General features: G+C 33.1%; 1 protein-coding gene across 2 annotated transcripts; it reads right to left on the minus strand.

Annotated features, from left to right (window-relative positions):
* Positions 1 to 146: 146 nt before the first annotated feature.
* Positions 147 to 16,589, minus strand: LOC120327744 (uncharacterized). Of its 2 annotated transcripts, XM_039394098.2 has the most exons (8): positions 16,432 to 16,589; positions 8,866 to 8,962; positions 8,066 to 8,151; positions 7,311 to 7,463; positions 6,628 to 6,702; positions 4,077 to 4,199; positions 3,233 to 3,328; positions 147 to 2,629 (listed from the first exon to the last, which is right to left on the minus strand). In XM_039394098.2, exons 1-8 carry the CDS (start codon positions 16,522 to 16,524, stop codon positions 2,324 to 2,326), a joined length of 1,029 nt encoding a protein of 342 aa, XP_039250032.1. In that variant the 5' UTR covers positions 16,525 to 16,589; the 3' UTR covers positions 147 to 2,323. The 2 variants fall into 2 exon arrangements, with proteins under 2 accessions (XP_039250032.1, XP_039250033.1); XM_039394099.2 differs by lacking the exon at positions 6,628 to 6,702.
* Positions 16,590 to 17,672: the final 1,083 nt, after the last annotated feature.

A 17,672-nucleotide genomic window follows, 5' to 3' on the forward strand; every position in this document is an offset into this window, starting at 1 on the left:
TAGCTATGTATATCTGGCTAGCAGAAAATCTCATCTCACAGATTCTATGTGGCTGAAAGGCTGATTGCTTGAACATTTAAATAATCAATCCTCTTGTCCCTGCCCTAAACTATGTGGAAAAATAAACCTAAAGAAAGATGAAAGAATTTATATATTATGTACAAAATTTATTGGTATTCCACAAGCCCATTTATAATAGAAAATAGAAAAGCGGTATAATGTTAATAGTGTCTTGCAGAAAGAAAAGCACATTTATTAAAGAAAATATACATGAATGGAATAAACGAAAGAAAATGGCTTATTTAGACGGAAAACCGATCATATACCAACTATTTGAGTAAATTTCATAAAGCAAATGTTATTTCGACGGAAAATTTGGTTTAATTCTTCAATTGGGATTATATGAATAAATATTGTTCATCAAAAATTGAAAAATTTTGACTCAAATTTCGCTGGCATACTGGTATATATATGATCCATTGTTCTATACGATATCAAAAACTTTTATTAAAATCATTGTAAAATCTATTATTCTATCGTTATTGATAATTATACGTTGTGGTCATGGCGTGCCTTTTGGCAAAATTAGGAATGAATTGAAATTCCGGAATAAGTAAAATGAGAAATGGTTTTCACTACACAAGACAAAAGTCTTTATCACACTTGTTCTAAAGTTGTCATTATCTCCTAAACTTTAGTCTAAATTTGGTAATAATAGAAAAAAAATAGGCTTTGAAAAACAATCTAAATAATCGAATTGACCGGTTTTCTGTAACATTTTCCATTATTGTATAATCGTAGTTAATGTCCAATTTACGGCATATAATAAGATTTCCCTGGAGAATAAATTCAGTCACAGGCATGGTGCTTAAAAACCAGACTATTCGGGTATGGGTATACCGCATTGCCACTCGTCTGATTCAGAGAAATAAGGCTAATATTTCCGTCATAACGATCTAAAATTTGTTCATTGTTCAAAATTATCCAGTTCGGGAAATCAATGCAAAAGTTGCGGAAGATTCGTCATTTTTATGCATTATTGAAAAAGTCATTATAATACTTGTCCAAGTCACATACATGTTTTAAGAATTTAAAAAAAAACTTTCATCACACAATAATAATCTGGTAAATCAAAAAAATGGGACTTTCACTCAAGTTCGATTGCACTTACGTGGAAGAGCGCTTGTGTTAACTTTGCACATAACGTTTAATAATGTTAATTATCACACATAAAAGTAGTAGAATCTGAATTACTTGGTTATTTAATGTGTAATCATGATAAAGTGATAAACATTATTTAAAAAAAATAATAATCGTAGTAGTTTTGTTCATTTATAACATAATTGACACAATGAGACAGGAAAATAAAATTCCAAAACATTTTTAAGAAAATGCTGTTTAATCATGTGCAAAAAGCAGAGTGCTTACAGGAACAAAGACGAGGTATTTATTCTTTTTCGGTAAAAAATTACCTAGCCTTTAGCTAGATACTCGATGCCAAGTTTTATCGGTGTACTTTATTCTTAGTGGAAAATAATTTCTCAATACAAAGATTATAAACTCGCGGATGAGTAACGATATTGGAAGGCATATGATGTAATAATGCAGGAGACCATTTATTCGGTAATTATAAAAATAATAATAAAAAGGCACAATTTGGCACGAAGGTATATTGGAAAAAAAAAATGCCGTAAATTTGCCATGTTTAGGAAGACTAACAATTGGCTATCGAAACAATATGGCACTGAGGAAAAAATTGAAATTGTGTGAAATTTTTAGTTACGTATCAGAAAAACAAAATATGTGGTTGTAAAAGAACGTTAGGTTGTGATTTGAAAAAGAAAAAAAGGCTTTGTGCAATTTCATATCTATATACGTAATAATGCAAAGTGCATAAGAATAATTACGTCGAACAATTTTTTTGATTATTTCGTCATCAATCTTAATTGGTTTAACATTACCAAGCGACATAAGCTTAGTGGACTGATATTTTCGAAAATTGCCCTTGACAAAAAATTGTTCATTGGTACAACAGCCAGACGCGATACTATTGCGGAAAATGTTCATGAAACATGAATTCTGGACTGTGTAAAAATAAAATAAATATCAACCTTTTTCCATAGTATTCGGAGTCAAATCGTACGTACCAACGTAAGTAACAAAAGCCTAATATTTAGCAGCTTTGGTTGAGCCTTTGGCGGGAAGAAATTCGCGTCATTTCCTTTTTGTTGTATATAACTTCATGAAGTGTTTGGAAAATTTGGCCCCGTAGATTTTGGTAACATTTCAACCGGAAGGCACGAACAATAAGAGAAAAATTTCCTCAAAGGAAATTCTCTCGTGGAAATTTTTCTTCGACCTCTAGTCTTCCTATGTCATATAATCGTTTTGAACTGCGTGATGAACCAGTGCGACTTCCCGCTCTCCTGTACTGCCTTGATTTCATTCGTTTAAGTTCACGAAGTGAAAGTCCACTGTAATCATCGCTAAGTGTATCCGACTCTGTACTTCTGTAGGATTCAGATGTCAATTTTTGACTGAGTATAATATTAGGAACTGGGGAAAAATGAGTCACGACTCCTGATTTTAATCTTCTCCAGTGTGCAAATGTGACGATCAAAGATGCAAACTAAAAATGAAGAAATAGGTTATTTTGATGAAGCAACAATAGAGAGATGCTTAAAAAGGTTGGCAAATGGCCAAAGGTCATATAGCAGTGGTTCCGTGTTTCATAAAAAGTGGTCCCCTGAATTTAAAGAAAATGGCAAAATTTCGGGTGAGATATCGGCTCTCTTAAGACCTGATGGAGATAGGAAAAAAGGTAATAACTTTCTACCGACTACTTCTTCTTGAACGTTATGAAACTTTAAAATGGTTGGTCTATTATTCGCTCAGAACAGCAATTTTTCTCATTAGGAACAACGGCAATTTAGTAAAATATTACGCGGCATCCAAAAACTATGAATGTAGTTCCTTCCATCGTCAAATTTCAGTAAAAGCAATATTGTATTTAGAACTTCTTATGCAAAAAAACAGTAACGAGAAAAGGGGTGAATTGAAAAAGAGCTCGTTGTATAACTCATCATATAAATATTACTTTACTTGGAAATTCGAACGACTTTTCATTCTATCTGTAATTGCACGTAAATAGAGGACATCGTGTATATTATTACTTCTTCAAGGCAATTTTATCACCTATTTCAATCAGAAAAAGTGATTAAATTCGACTTACAAAGAGCCAGTTCATTCCGAGTAGCAAAAGAACGGCCGAAATTTTCATTACTCTTTTTCCAGCGCCCATCAGTATTAAGATTTCATCTCTCAAGGCCTGTAATGAGAAATTAAGTATAATTGTAAATAGTGTAACAAGATGGTTAGAGTGTGATAACTGTAGATATAGCCTAGGGCATTTTACTTAACGAAGTGTTAGAGTACGGTATTGTTTTTTTATTGCCAGTATATGACTAACAAAGAATCGCTGAACTGCGTTGATAAGAGTACTTGAAAATGCTTATATTCATTCACTCAATCCTACTCAGAGAACACTTGAAACAGAAACAAAACACAAGACTTGAAGAATCAATTCATATAACCTGGTTTACAAATTAATATAGAATCGTATTCTTACAAATGATTTCAATATAGTTTTTCATATGAACATATTTCTCACTTTGGGTGAACAACTACATCTAACGAACATACTTATTCGCTAGTCGGATATTTTTTACCTCATTATCTTACATGGTTTGCACCTTAAAGACTTTATAATTGTGTGGGCATTTATATTTGATGTACAACAGATTTCGTACACGCAAGTAAATATATTAACTATTAACATTATTCAAACAATCATGATGCAATAATGTAAATGCTTTTCAAATGGCATTTGTTTGAACTATGGTTAAGTACCGGTATATATTCACTAGGAACTATAAGGTATGTGGCTAAAGTTTGCATTAACCAACTCGGGAAAATAATTTCATCTCATAAATGCCATGGAAAGTTTCATATCTATTCCGCAATTAATTATGACGCTGGGTTTTATAGATGATTCAATAGTTTCCCATTTTACTTACTGCGTCTAATAACATGTTAAGATTTAGTTCGTCGCCCATATCTATGTTTAGGAAATTCTTTAATAAAATGTTGATTGATGCCCACATGCCTTCGAGATTTGAAATGAGATCCTCTTTGAGAACCTGAAATAAAAGACATTTAGTTTACTGACAAATCAGAAAACAAAAAACTTTTGATTTCCGGAAACGTAAACAAATAATAACGTAACAATGTACGATAAAACACATTGTTAACAATACAAAATGGAACATTGTGTAGCAATACACATACAATTAGCCAAAAATAGCAATGCCTATATCTAATACGTACGATATAATAGAATATTCGATGCTTCGATAAAAATTTCGAAAAATCTGAACGGATCTAAAACGGATAATCATAATGCAAGCCAAATTTTAAGAAAATGTACTTTTGATTATACAAAATTTTAAAACTTATTTCAAATTATTTTATCTTTCGAAATCCTTAACTAGTTACTGGCTTACCATGTGAAAAAAACTAGTTTCTCTACATGATAATTAAATTCAATAAAATACCCTGGCACTATGAAATAATTGTAGGGTGCGACTTTCTAATAAAGCCCAATAATACAAGTTTCCAATTTTATGAGAAAAAGTGCTTTCGTAGTACTTTAATTATTTTCAGTGGTGAAGCACTACTAATTATCGTGTTGGTGCACAAATGTGCCTAACATTTTTAATATTACTAACGTTCATTTGAAAATTGAAAAGAGTAATAAAGTGATATTCGATCAAGTAATTTTGTTTTCTATAAATAAACTACAAAAATGTTATTTGTATGCAAATATTCGCTAAAAATCAATTAAAGCTCAATAACATTATAATTATTTTTAAAAACTGCAATTTATTAACAAAAATAGAATTTTTTTAGGAGGGTTAGTACAATCCACACAGTTTCTTTTTTCTTTAACAGTCAAGTCAGAATGATTCAAAGAAAAAAGTGTATCAGCTTTATATTATATTAGTAAATCTTGCCACCATTGCTACAACCCCACAAAAGCATTTATAGTAACAAAAATAACAAAAAACGTCCTTTTTTTGTAAATCAAGAAAAGAATTCGCCGAGAAGTTCACATAACACCTCAGAATAATTAATCACCCAAAAGAAATTATCTTGCAAAAATATGGATGTCTCTCTTATCCACGGTCGAGTACGTGATCAAAATCAGACGTATTATGAATTTCCAAGATACTTTGATTTGAATATAAGTAGTATATATGGGAATACGACGAATTTTGTATAAATTTTTGCCCCAAACAAGGTCATACGCACTGGCTCAAAAGCAGAAAGGGTTATTTTTAAAAGAAGTTAGGGACTATGACTCAAGAGACGCTGACACTATAAAAAATTATTGCGCTGAATTGCGAGTCAGGATTATTGGCGATGTTTTTCTATAACTAAATAAATTTTAATCGCTTTCAAATTTTGATTTGATCTGTATAGCTTCATCTTTACACATATTCACTATTAAATAAAACGAAATGTTGTGTTATATTGCGCAACAGCACATTAACACAATACCACTCCTCAATACCTTTGGGAAGGAATTTGTCTAAAGGAAATCAAGCCCCAGGTGATTCGAGTTGTCATATCAGTTGTTATACTTGTTGTTCTTTATAATATGGTAGAAATCGTCAATATGTACTGAAGCACTGGTTTTGGTCACACAGAAAAATTAAAATCAGACAGAAAGAAAATATGGCACAATTTAATAGACCGATGTCGAAACCACCGAAGATGAACAAAAGCTTGTTGTCAAGTGCCGTTTTTATGTCATGTATGGGAATGACGTATTACGTTTGTAAATAGGTAGCCGTGTAGTGAAGAACTTTTAAATTGCGTTGTTAATTTTTTTTTCAAATCTGTTTTGCTCAGCAGGAACCGAAAATTGACCACAAAATTGTTGACGGGCCCTTTTAGGAAGTGTACTCTGCTGTTATATAAAAAGCTGGTCGCTTGGTTCGACTTGAATAAATATTGAGTGAACTTTAAAAAAGAACTACTGGATTTAGCTTCTACAAAATTATGTATAAAAAGTTTCATGATTAATTATACGGATACATGCATTAAATATTTGTTTCATATACCCTACAAAAACTATTTACTAATGGTGAACTATTTAAATAGATATTACAACTTTGAATCATGATATATATATTTATATACAAATGTTACGTTTCAAATTGTGCCATCAAACATTCAATTTCCAAAACCAGATGATTTAGTGCACTTCAACCCAGGGATGTTCACGACCGAATGACATATTTGATGTTTTTCAAAATTTTCAAAAAAAATGGCAGCACAACTTAACGTGATGTTTTCGCTTGTTGTGTTCATACAAGAATGATTATATTTTCAACTAAACCAAAAAGAAAATTTTTTTTCTGAAATTTTCGATTTTCAAGAAATAATTCAGAAATTTTTTGAGCATCCCTGGTTTATTTTCTACCATTGTTTTTAAACTAATTCTAAGGGAAAAATCAGATCAAACACCACTATTTCACAACGATACCCATATTTTCATCTTACAGAGTTTGGTGGGTCAACAAACAACGGATTGATCAACCCTCCTACGACTTGAGTTCGATATTTGAATTCGCTTAACTGTTCGATGCAAAATAGTAGAAAGATATTATTAAACAATGATTAGCATATTATGATATTATAAGAAGAAAATGATCGATAAATATGAAATGAAAATTCCAAATGACTTTCAATATAATAATTTTTCATTGGAGGTGAATAAAATTTAATAACAACGCCAAATTAAAATCAACAGTCTAATTTCAATACAAAATCTGGGGTAGGTTGTAGCCTCAATTCTAAACGAATATTATGGAAGTTGCGTTAGGTTAATTCAACTTTATACGATGGGTGAAGGGTGAAGAGTGGAAGGTGTGGACTGAACTATATTTCCCTTGTTTTTCCATTTAAAAAAAAAAAAAAGTGATTATGACGTCATAAATCAAATCGTTATTATTCGAGGAAAAAAACTAAATCTCTAGTCACTACAAAATATTTTACTAGTGAAGAAATCTAGGACAATCCACCTCTACAACCCCACAATGATTTCTATCACCAATTAATTAGAAAATTGTGAAATATACAAGTGTATAAATATTCTATATTTCAACAACAATCCAGAATAAAAAAATTAAATATTCGATTCTAACACCAATGTTAATTGAATGAAATGCAATTTCAATATTTACCATTTTTGCTAGATTCCAATAAGTGCTGTTGTCGAAGAGCAAAAATTGATCGATATACGCAAGTTGAATGAATATAAAAACAGAACCGCCTAATGTACCTATGGAAATGACGGTCATTGTTAAGATATACGGAATCAGTTTGCCGGATTGCGCCTGAAAAAGAATGCATACAACTTCAACCAACGAGGAATGAATGCAAATTATTTTAAATAAACTTTATTGGCTAACTATTGCCATGGATACTCCGTAATAAAGTAGTGCAATTTTATTGGCTGAGTACGGTCGAATCAACTTCATCGTTTTGTTCCAAATGTGTGACGAATCACAAATTATTTATTTAAACTTGCTAAAAGAGCAAAATTTGAATGTGTCGGATAATGTTTACAGAAATACGCGACAAATTCTGATTCGATCTTTCCAAGTGTTATTGCCTGAAGTACATTCAGGTAATAGATGTTTCCCGACCTTTGACCCCGGTAAAATGGAGGCAGCTAACTTTAGCTTAGGCTCAATATTTGCAATCATGCTCGGAAATCTGTCCCAGCGAAAAAACGGAGCCTAATCGGGTGCTAAACATCCAATTGTTACTTTACTGTTTGTTCATTTATTGCTATTTAATCATCGTTACAGATATAAACGAGGAAACGTCTATTTTGCATTAGACAACGTGATGCTTCAGTGGTATAAGAAACGGAGGTATAAGTAAAAACACGACTCTTTTAATGATATGAACTCGATATACGATATTAACTAACCTTGAAGGTGCCGTACATGCATAGAACTGATACAATTACAACGCCCAAGAGAAGAAATATTGCAATGGCATAGATGGCTTTAAATTCTGAAACGAACAAAAATATAATTTTATTTAATTTTAAGGACGAACTACAAATTAAGCCAAAGAACCCAAAATCAATAAGTATATAAAATATGTACACAGAAATAGAAGATACAAATTTGTTCAACTGAACTTGTCCAAATAGAAATTAGTATTAAGTAATCTCGATAATGAAACTAGCATTCGTTGTGGCTGAGTAATGAAATAAAACTTGATAGACCAAATCTAATTTTGTATTGAAAAACGTCCCTTGATACCATTGTCGATTTGCTTTACGTGCAGTTTTGAAAAAAGGAGAAACATTGCCTTCAAAGATAACAGATATGAAGCAGGTAAAAATAAATCAACACACAATTACATCATGCTCAAAGTTGACCGTACATCTTCAAAGTATCAAAGAGTATTGTGTGTATAGGAAGCTCAATGATAGCAATAATCAAAAGCATCTCTGTAGGAAATGGTCCATATATACCGGTAGCAATCAACATAACAGATTAAAACTTGCATCTGAACCAGCTAGCGATGGATATTACAAAGTAGTTTTCTGTTGGTAGCTTAAATTGGATCTACATTTAATGTGCCCAATCTGACATGCTCTGAGTATGAATGGGAATGGCGGACAGGGGGTAAATAAAAGAGTGTGAGATGTAAAATATGGTAACCCATTTCCCACTGAAAACACCTAGAATTAGAAAACACAATAACGTTACTACTCACCGGGTGAAAGAGCATCGATGTGTTCCCATATTTCAGGGCAGAAGCACTTTGGTGCTGAAAATGCCAGTGTAATAAAAAATAATGCGCTAAATATCACCTGAAACAAAAATGAAGATTTTTTAATAAAAACATGGTCGCTTAAAATTCAACTGCTAGAACGACAGGGTAAGGTTTTTACGTATATTTTGATGTTTTACGCCGTAGCATTACGTATCTTGAGACGGTAAACAACCGTTGATAATGTATCTATATGACATCGTCATAAAGGTTCCATTACATTTGAACCCATGACAATTGCACCTGTATGCTATTGCACCTATGGAATTTTTTTTGTTTCACGGATAGTTAAATCCATACTAACCCTAACCCATGGGTTTTAGCACCCGCATATAGATTGAACCCGTGGATATACGCATGGGTTCAAATGTACATGGGTTCAAATGTACGGTCACCCGTCATAAATATTTGTTTGGTCGAGATAGCATCAAATATATGATAATATAAGTACATTATAACGCATTCACAGAGCTTATAACGTTATACAGTATATGTGCTCAATTAGATAATATATATTTCAGTGTATATCATCCATTATTTTTTCAAATTGTCATTATCAAAATGACGTCCGTGAAACGGTGCAACTAAACTAAAGCCAAACACAATATATTTTGGTCAGACTGAAGCATGATAAAAGCTCAATGCTACAAAAATGGTAAGGTTTAAATCACGTATATCGATATTTCCCCATTTCAAAAAACTGGAATACACAAAATTTTCCACAATCAAACTTTAAAACTTAACAATATTGATATTTAAATAAGATATCCGCGCTCCAGTGGGCATACCATCACAAATTCAATACGTCATAAATGATAAATGTACTGATAAAATGAATAAACTCGTGTGCTTGTCTAGTCAGATATCGCGCCACTCTGGCCTGAGTTTCGTCATTTCGTCGACGACGCTAAAGATTATTCAGCTGAAGGCACAATTTTCCACAGCCATGCACGGATCGTGTGGAATGCGCACGGTGTTCATTTTAAACCAGACGGAAAAATACTATGAAATGGGAAGACGCGTCACTTTAGGCATCTCAAAAGTAGAACACAAACTCTATTATCTCTTGAAAATCTGGGTCGTTTTCATTCAGACTCAATTGAGAGAGAAAAATTGTCGGGTTAGTTAATCTCCTTCAAATTAAAACAGCGTCGTTTCCCTGTTGTGTTGTATAAACAGAACGCTAGAAGTTTGCTTAGGGCATTGGTAAAGAAACGCCATAGAGTGTTGCTTATTTTAACGGCTTTGCGCGAGAAAATATTTTGCTTCCTAAACTTTGAGTCCAAATTTAACTTGAGTTGTACATTAATCAAATTCAAGATTAAATGAAAGGCCTCATTTACAAGCAATGATAAATTAGCTATTCCAGCTTCATCCGCACCGTGATTATTTTTATGATTAAAATCTGGATTCGTCAAATTAACTTTTCGGCACATGTTTTATATTTAGATTTTGATGGACAATCATTCACCAGCTATCAAATTGGGCTTTGAATTTCGTGAATGAGATCGATTTTTTCACCTTGTAATGACGGTCTCGATTAAAGTTATCCAAATAAAATTGATATTTTTCTGACTTGTGCACGCATCGGTCATTAGGATAGAGAAGGAAGACGTTGAGGAATTCCACGTTTAAGCGATCGGAAAGCACTGTATAACCCCGGCTTAAATCCTTCAATTATACAATGAGCATACATGAGCAACCGTTAAACCACCCAAATACAAACTAAACTTTAAAAAGAGCCATTGCAATTAAATCCAATTACGGCGCCATTACCTTCGATCTAGTTTTAAAAATAATCCAGTTAAGCTTATAATATTGATTTATTAAAACACCGAATAGGGTATTGGATGTAATTAGAACGTTTTATTAACTAAACGAAAAATAATACTAACTTTGGAACGGTAATTTAAAATAATTCAGGTTTTTGAATCCTGGATATTTGATGCCAGATTTTAATTGTAAAATAACACTGAGTGTTTACGGATTCCCCACTGTTTGAAATTTTCTATCAGATTATATCATTTTATGTGGCATCGCCGTTTAGAATTAAACTGAAATAGAACTTGGTAATTTATATTGGCGTCAAGTTTCCGGAAACCAGTAATAGTTAACTAACATGGTTGAGCACCTGTTTTTCGTCACGATAACTTATATTGAGTGAGTATGTATCATCGCTGTAGGACGGGTGACACGGATCCTATATTGACATTTTATGATCGAAAAGCCTTATAATATAAAATGACATACACCAGGTCATAATATCACGACACGTGAACGTTGGGCGGGCTTGTTTACCTCGGCGAATAGTTGCGTCTAGATTTTCCGAATGCTTAACCAATGTAATATTATAAAAAAAAAAACTGATATAACATTGCCAAAGACTCAATAGTCCTCTAGGAGTGATATATATCTTATTTGTTGTTAAACAAAAAATGTATGGATTCAATACAATTTTGGGAAAATTTTCGAAAAAATGCACCGACCGCAAAGTGTACGGTTTCCTAATGCCTAAACTAGAAGGCTTCGAGTGTGGTTTTTTCAGCTTTGTGTTTCTCTTATGTAAGATTATACTATAACTTCACGCTATAAATGAAGCAAGAATTATCACACTTGGCTGGGTTTTTTGAGTGCAGGTGTTCCATATACAAAATAGCATGCACTATGTGATGTATATACGTCTAAATTTGAGCCCATTTTCCTGTCCTACTCTCAACTCAACGGAAAGTGGAAAAGTGAGCTAGCAGATGCAATTACGAACATAATTAAGTTACCAACGAATGAAATCACTAGTAAAATTTACTTCCTTATTTTTACAAAAGGAGATCGTAACGAAATACGTACGTGCAATCCGCTTGTACAACGTCATGCGTCAGTACCAGTCTAATTTGAGCGTTTTTCCGAATACATGAGATTTCCTGGCATTTTATAAAATGAAAACTTTCACTAGCTTGTGAGAGGGCGAATTTGATTTACATTGCATTCAAAAGATTTTGTATGCTACTGGGCCCGCTATACAGTGAAGAGAAAAGTTTCCATTGGCAAAAATTACGGGCATAGGTTGCAAGTTTTTCAGATAAAAATAATTTCCGGTGGCGGATATGAGAGGACAAAAACTGTAATATTACCGACATCTCAAAATGGTCTTTTTGCCGAAATACAAATGAATAAATATCTTTATATTAAAATTTATTGTATAAAGGTATGTGACACACAGTCCCAAATGTAATTAAATAGTACTTTCTCAAAGTACTATCAGCAAAAATAGAAGCCTCACAACTTTGATCAAGATTCCGAGAATGGCCTTATGTTTACCCGTTGAGCTGTGTTATCGATTTTTACCGTCACGCAAAATATGCCATCAATTAGCAATGCTTTCCACTCCTACAACTCGGTATTTATTGTCGGTATGAGATATCTGTGTCTCACCTGGTCTAACAAGTTCCTTTGTATTTAATTTAAATAATATTTGAAGCTATACATTTTGGAAAATCAGATGATCGAAATTTGGGTCTTTATGAAAAATATCCCATTTCCAGTGTATTTCCAGTTTTCGCTACAATATATATTAGAATATTACAAATCCAAATTAATTTCAAGATAGATTTATCGGACTTATTATAATCAATGTTCATTCGTAATCAAGTAAATAATAACATGAAGATTTATATATAGGCACAACAGGGCGGTGACACAATATTTCTTCCCAATCTATTGCTTAAAATAAACAGAAAATTTGATAGGCGGAAATCATATCCTTCCTTGATAACCCAACATATTCAAAGACGTTTGTAGAGTTTAGATTTAAAGTAGCCTGTCATGTAGTACTGACCATTGGTCTGTGGTCATCCAACCAAGTTTTTTTAAACGTCAGAAAATAATAAAGCAGAATGTTTGTGTAGCTTCCAAGCAAACGCCTCCAGAGCAAACAGAATTCAATTTGTACTTTAAATTAATAATAACTTGAGGTGACTGATATTAAAAACCACCGAGTAGGCAAGATATATTATTTACTTATGGATGACTGAAAAACGAATTGAAAGGGGAGAATAGAGAATAAATCATCGGTACCAAAATACTAAAATATATTAGGCTACTTACTACCGGAACGGTTTCAAAAGCTTGAATACATTACCACAGCACAGCGGGTTGGAAATTTATAAACCTCGTGTAATAGATGAATTTCGGTCCCATTAAGAAAATTATTATTTTTAAGGTCGGTCAAACAGATATTTGAAAATGTGTAAAAACTGAACTTTCTACAACATTGGGTCTTCTGCCAAACTGCATAACCATATGTCGTATGGCAACCACTGCTATTTGGAACAATGGAGTTTCATTAATCACAAGGAATTGGGAAGGAGGATTTGGCAATGTTCAAACCGACAAGAGACCCATAAAACTCTAAGCGTAACTCAGGTACGGCAGCCTTACTTTTTACAGCCCATAAAGTTCGAAACTATCGGGGGTATACGAACAGGTTAGATACGGGTATGCAAAAGCCTTTGCAAAACGATTTATGGTATTATCCATGCTTGGAAGGTAGAAACAAAACAAAAAATTTCCACTTTATTTGCCTAGTGTGTTTCCCAGGTTATAAATCTTTATCGTCCGTCCAACCTCACGGAACGAAGTTTGTTTATTAAACATAAATCGGGCATCGTTATGAAATTTTGACAGCCGGTTGTCTGGTGATATTCCAAGATGTACGAAATTCAAAATTAGCTTGTTTTCATGCGAAATTATCACATCAAACCTGGCTGTCATAACAGTTCTATTAGTCTATTTTCGGTTTAAACGAATTTAAGTACAAACGACAGGAGAGTGTTTGTACTTACTAAAAATTTCAAGTTTATATTCCTACTCAATTTGTATTGTGAAGGGGGGGACCAGCTAGCGCTTAAAACAAGAATCCGTAGAGTTATGTCAGCCACGTTCTTGCCACAACAAACACAGCGGAGTGACATAATTTTGCTGACTGTGGCACACGCTCACGATTAAGGTTGTTGTGAGAGTGTTATATTACTAAACGATCCCATTTGACTACATATTTTGGAATTAGGGTAAATTACTAAATTAAGAGTACCATCGTCTATTTCGAATCGTGAACTTAGCGCTACAGGTACATTTCCGTACAAAATTAGCAACCCCAGCAAAAACAAACCAAATATATCGGTGATCATTTGGCGTACACAAAAAGGGAACACTGGTTATTTCTCTTGAAGTCAAGTGGACTCGGAAATTTCGTTTAAAAGATGCGTCAACGTAGACGACTATTTCAATAGTTAATCTAAGTTTAGTCAATATTTAATTGAGAGCGTTGGGCGAGAAAACGTAACGTTTGCCAGGCCAAAAGACTCTCGCCCAATGTTATCAAGACCAAAATTTCAGCCGCGTCACCACGATTCAATTTCATTGTTCTGTTTAGCTAATATTTAACTCCATAATCGTGAAAAACTTTATTTGTAAAATTTTGTGTCCCGTATTTTATATCATATCAATTCCTAACGTCAAGACTTTTAAAAAGGTTCGGGATTATATTTCCTCAAATTGGTGCATGTAAACAAAATTGCAGTTTAATATCCATAAACAGAAAATTAATTATAAAGCCAAGGGTGGCATGAGCGGAATTTCAGGTATATCAGAAAAGCTGAACAGCCCTTCAACGTTTTGTTTATTAAATATTATCGCATTGTATATTTTAAGTGCTCAAAAATAAAAATAAAATCAATCGAAAGTTTTACTTTAATATTTATTTGTAATAGACTGAGGAGAAAATACCAAGCGTCTGACGACATCTTATCCGCTGTGTCACTTGACAGTATTTGTCAATTTTATTAGATCAAAGACTGAATCAAATATATTCATCGAATGTTATTCCCGCGAATTTGTTATTGACATAATTACACAGATAAATAAGTTCTGATCTCGTGATCATAAGGCCAGGTCGTACGTTTGAAAGTTACATCACATTTAAATACGTTGTGTAATTAAACACCATTGTTTATGGCGAGTGAAATATAATCCTCAAGTAAATCCGTTTGTGACAAAATGGCAGTTAAACATATCTGGGTACAGAAAAAACATAGCTGTATCGTGTGAGTTATCTCCGGTCTCCAACTGATCATTGGTATTAATTTCTCGAATTTTAATTATTTCCGTTGTTCTGATTTAAATCAAAGTGACTCAATAAATGTAGACAATAAAAATGAAACAATACGATTAAATATATTATGTGAATAGGTATGACAATCGCGAAACAATTATTACGTAGACGTTCGTTTCAATTCAAATTGTGCAAAACGACTCTCACACATTTGGAAAATCGCCCACTAGAATTTTATCAATTAATATTCAACAATAAAACAAAGCGTGATGTGCTTCACAACTAGTTCGTCAACTGATTTGGGTCACGTTTGTTAATCTTGCAGTTGATGATGAAAAGCAGTTATCATCTAATCGAATTGAACTGAACACATTTAATATTCGACTTCTTTTATATACCCCACTACAATTACACCATCCATTTCTTAACAAGGGTTAGTGACGAAAACACCAAGAAGTGTACGACGATTCCGAGATAACTCGTATCAGATTTCTGTTGAGGGCTAGCAGTCGATATAATTGTTTCAAATAAGTATAAATTGTTTAGTTTGAGACATGAAGATATTGTGATTTTTAAATTTTAATACCCCTTCAAAAATACTCCCGTTCTCGCATAATGATTTATTATCATACGTCGATGACGTTGTCTATGTGGGCGATGGATTTAAATCAGATAATTCATCCCCAAAGCAACGATTGTCATATTCTAAGGTGGTAAGCCTATCCGACTAAAATTTACAAAAGTAATTATAATATGAGACTTGGTATATTTCATGTTTGCTGTTCATCGCCAATGAAGCTAGGCAAAATAACATGGATAAGAACAAAAGGACTTCGCTTCTGTATAGAATCGAAATGAACAACATTATAGTGCGTCGTAAGTACATCACCTGTGTACGATGAAATCAAGGGATATGCTGAGTTGGCTTAGTTTAACATTTGTTCAATGAGACATCTATATTTACATTTCCTATTTTCGTGTAAAATATAGTTGTCGTCAGTCGTCACACATATTAGGGAGTGACGGCCATGCTCCATATACTATAAATATCCTTATATTGGAAGCATGAATGTATATCTGATTGGTGTTTCCTTGATAAATACGCGCAGGTAAACATATTAACATAATATGATAATTAGTCACATTTAAAGCGAGTGACGAAACGACGACGTGCTAACTGAAATTTAGTCATTTTTCTGTAAAATAAAAAACGATAACCCCGGCTGTATTATGTAACCACTGACCAATAAACGTTATATATGTACCTTTTTGTAGATTAGAGATAAAATTTATAAAATAAAAATTAAACTATTCATACGCATTGTCCATTAAAAATAAGCCAAAAAAGACTATAAATGTCAAAGTGCCAATATTTTATTCCTGTATAAATGTATCGGACTTACCACGGTGGAGAAGGCAGCAGTAATCGTCCATGTCCCCGTGTCGAATTTAGGGTGGAAGCAAAATATGGCATACTTCCACCAAGGTTGTTTCATGCTTTAGTATACGATAATAAATAATAGGAAAACTAAAGACTAAAAAATATCTGATTTTGAAAATAAAAAATTTACCAGTTTAATGCAACCAGCTACAACGTAAAATACACATGCAACAAGTATTGCAAGACGAAAATATTTTATTTTAGTACACTGTTGAAATATTCAGCGTTTTACCCACATCAAAATACACATAGAAACATGCAGATGGTAAATATACAAGTTGGTAATCGCATCGCCTTCAAAATAGTATAAGTGGTAAATTTGAGATCAAATTTGTTGCGATTGCCATTTTTCTGCCAGTCATTTTTCTACATCCTGTTTAATCCTACATACGCTATATTAAGCTGGGTTAAATTCCTGTCTCTTCGTCACGGTGGCTCGCGTTTCGGTCTGTTTCAGATGCTGGTATTCCCAGTTCATAAATTAGATGCGAAGACTTTACACTGATTCTTAAAATTGACGGTATCTCATTAGTAGCCCGCGGCGTATTGTTAGACCGAAACAAGTTAGAGTCGTTCTCGCATTGCTTTGTTTCTGAGCACATCGTAACAACTCAGCCAAACATGATTATGACATCGTATCACACTGTTCGACAGTTCACTTGGTTGGGATTGCGAATATTTGTATACAATGTGTTACGAGGCAAATTAACATGCATAGTATATAATAAAAATTTACATTTGTTAGATGTCGTATTTTATCACCTTACCTCCAATGAGTAATGCAGATCAATTAGCATTATGAAAGAAAAATCTAACTAAACTTTCTCAGATCTTCCTGAAACAATACTACCTAATACATTTTAAATTGTCGTTCGCCGATGCACAACAAATAACACTGACCGGTTCCAAATGACGAAATCGTCGATGCCAAATCCCAGGAGATTCCGTAATACACACATTATTTCAGGATTTGTGAAGAGAGATCGATGCCAGAAGTAAAACTGTACAAAATACATTCCAGGTCAAAGTACGGCCGCTAATGAGAAATGTAACAGTATGACTTATATTAAATTTTAATATAACTGTTCGCCGTTTGTCGAGAACAGCGTAATGAAATTCCTTTCCCGATAACGAATCATATGAATGTTATTGAAAAGAACATCCAGTTTCTAATATAGCATCATCGCAGTTATGTCGGTTCGC

The sequence above is a fragment of the Styela clava genome, chromosome 7 (assembly GCF_964204865.1).
Source record: "Styela clava chromosome 7, kaStyClav1.hap1.2, whole genome shotgun sequence".
NCBI lineage: Eukaryota > Metazoa > Chordata > Ascidiacea > Stolidobranchia > Styelidae > Styela > Styela clava.